At 39.7% G+C, this 2,215-nt stretch overlaps 1 protein-coding gene across 1 annotated transcript in view; it reads left to right on the forward strand.

Moving 5' to 3' along the window:
• Window positions 1-594, forward strand: part of LOC116178414 (glutenin, high molecular weight subunit DX5-like) — a 1,351-nt gene extending 757 nt beyond the window's left edge. Inside the window, exon 2 of the mRNA XM_031497901.1 lies at window positions 488-594. Coding sequence (XP_031353761.1) covers window positions 488-594 — 107 coding nt within the window. The remainder of the gene's footprint in view (window positions 1-487) is intronic.
• The last annotated feature ends 1,621 nt before the right edge of the window (window positions 595-2,215 follow it).

Genomic DNA, 2,215 nt, shown 5'->3' on the forward strand with positions numbered 1-2,215 from the left:
CCCCCCCCCCCCCCGGATCGAAGTATTTCACCTCCAGCATATTCGCATTGGAAAATTCGCAACCGGAAAATAAATTATTCTCGCCCGTACGTATCCTCAGAATATTCATCATTTCTGACAAAAATAGGGCAGTAGTTTAACAGCGATATCCCCTTTGCCATCCAAACTCGAAGTACTGCAATCCAACTCTTGAGGAGAGAAATCGATACAAATTCCTAGGTCTCGTAGAATGAATGACACCTTTGATTGGCAGTTCCAATTTTACGGTTACTCTACATTACGTGAATGTAAATATCGTATAAAAAATATGTGAAAATGTATAAACATGATTAAACATTGTGTTCGTGTTTAGGATTTCGCGTGTTTAAATCATCCGCCATTGTTCGTATTTAATGTAATAGTTTCTAAGTAGTCGCAAATTATGCCTTGTAATTGAAGGCCATAAAAACTTCACTTCACTTGTTTAAACTTGTCGCATTTGTTTTAGACGCACTTAACTTCGCTACCCTATTAGTACGAAATTTCTCCGAAAGTAACACACGAGCTCTCTCAAATATTTGGGTGACACCAATATATAAAACCACCATACACTAATTTACAGGTAGTTAACCTTAGTTTACGGTTCAATGCGAATTTTCTCTTTACACAATAAAACACACCACACGGCAATGTACATGTGGTTGACTTGACTTCGCTTATGGCTAAACGTGAATTTCCTGACTTCTTTTATTGACACACGAACCTTTTCCACCAATCAGCGAATTGCACACAACCAATGAGATCAACGGCTATAAATCAACTAAACGTAGAGTAATTTCCCGCCTATTCTGCAAATTCCACATGACGCAGGAGTCTCGATAACCACTGCTGCAAAATAACGCCGTAACCCATGACTAACCGGCGCCTTAGATTTTCGAACGCATTTAAAGGTCAGGACTATAAGTAGATAGGGGGCCACCTATGCGAGACACTCACGTGACGCGCCAGACGCGAGGTTCAAGCGTGGTCAAACTCACTGAAGGTCATCGTGGTTGTTGTCTAAAATACAGGTCTTTTTGTTTAAAAAAAGGCCTGTTAAAAAAAGAGGCCTGTTCATCACAAACAGGTCTATTCATCATATACAGAACATCAGTTTTACAGAAACAGATCGGTTAAATAAAAACAGGTCTGTGTCTGATAAATAGACTTGTTTCTGATGAACAGACCTGTTTTTTTAACATGCCTGTTTTTTTAAACAGACAACAACCATGATGACCTTCAGTGAGTTTAGACCACGCTTGAACCTCACGCCTGGCGCGTCACACGTGACTGTCGCGCATAGGTGGCGCCCAATCTACTACCGTATTTAAGGACCACTCGTCCACGGAAGACGACAAAACTTCATCAGACCCTAAACTGGAAGAAACTACCACTTGACCAACTACCGAAATAAAATTAAATGCTTGCTCACGCCCATATGTCCTAATTATTACTCGGACGGTGACTAATTAAAGAAGGAAAAAATGGATGCAGCATGCATCTCATGGAAAGTACTGATGCTACAAACAAAAAGCTGTCCTCAAGTACGCAACTTCCCTAGGTACTTGGGCAAGTAGTGCGGGGCTTAAAACGAGTACAGCCCGAACCCGAACGTCACTTTGATTGTAGAGATGCGACACGGTTTGAAAATGTAACGGTAGCTTTAATTTTGCAACCACGATGGAAATGAAACTTATCTTGGCTGCGTTGATCAATTTGAATAGAGCATTGCTTCTTAATGGGTTTCAGAAACCTTTCGAGTTGAGTGACATTTATATCATATTCCGTGTTCTTAATTGGTGCTATTGGGTTACAATTGCAAGTCAGCATAAGATCATAAAAAGGCATGAGATCTTTACAGCGGTTAGTTCGTAGCGCCGAATCACAGCATTCCCAAACTCACTACGAACAAAATCGCACGGAAAATTAAAGTACAAGGTATCCCAATAAAATAATAACAATCTTACATTTAATGAAGTAAATTTTATTCCCAACGTAAGAAGAGACCTTTGTTCGCAACGCAACAGCAAATCAACCTAGAACAAAACAAAAACCAGAAACAAGAAACCCCGAGGTAGTCCACTCGGTAATGCAAAATGAACCGACAACGAATTATCGAAGGATCCTCAGTATTACAATCACGCTTAACGACAATTTATTTTAATCTTACATAATACATTTTATAGTGCATCAAATT

The sequence above is a fragment of the Photinus pyralis genome, unplaced genomic scaffold, assembly GCF_008802855.1.
Source record: "Photinus pyralis isolate 1611_PpyrPB1 unplaced genomic scaffold, Ppyr1.3 Ppyr1.4_LG8, whole genome shotgun sequence".
NCBI lineage: Eukaryota > Metazoa > Arthropoda > Insecta > Coleoptera > Lampyridae > Photinus > Photinus pyralis.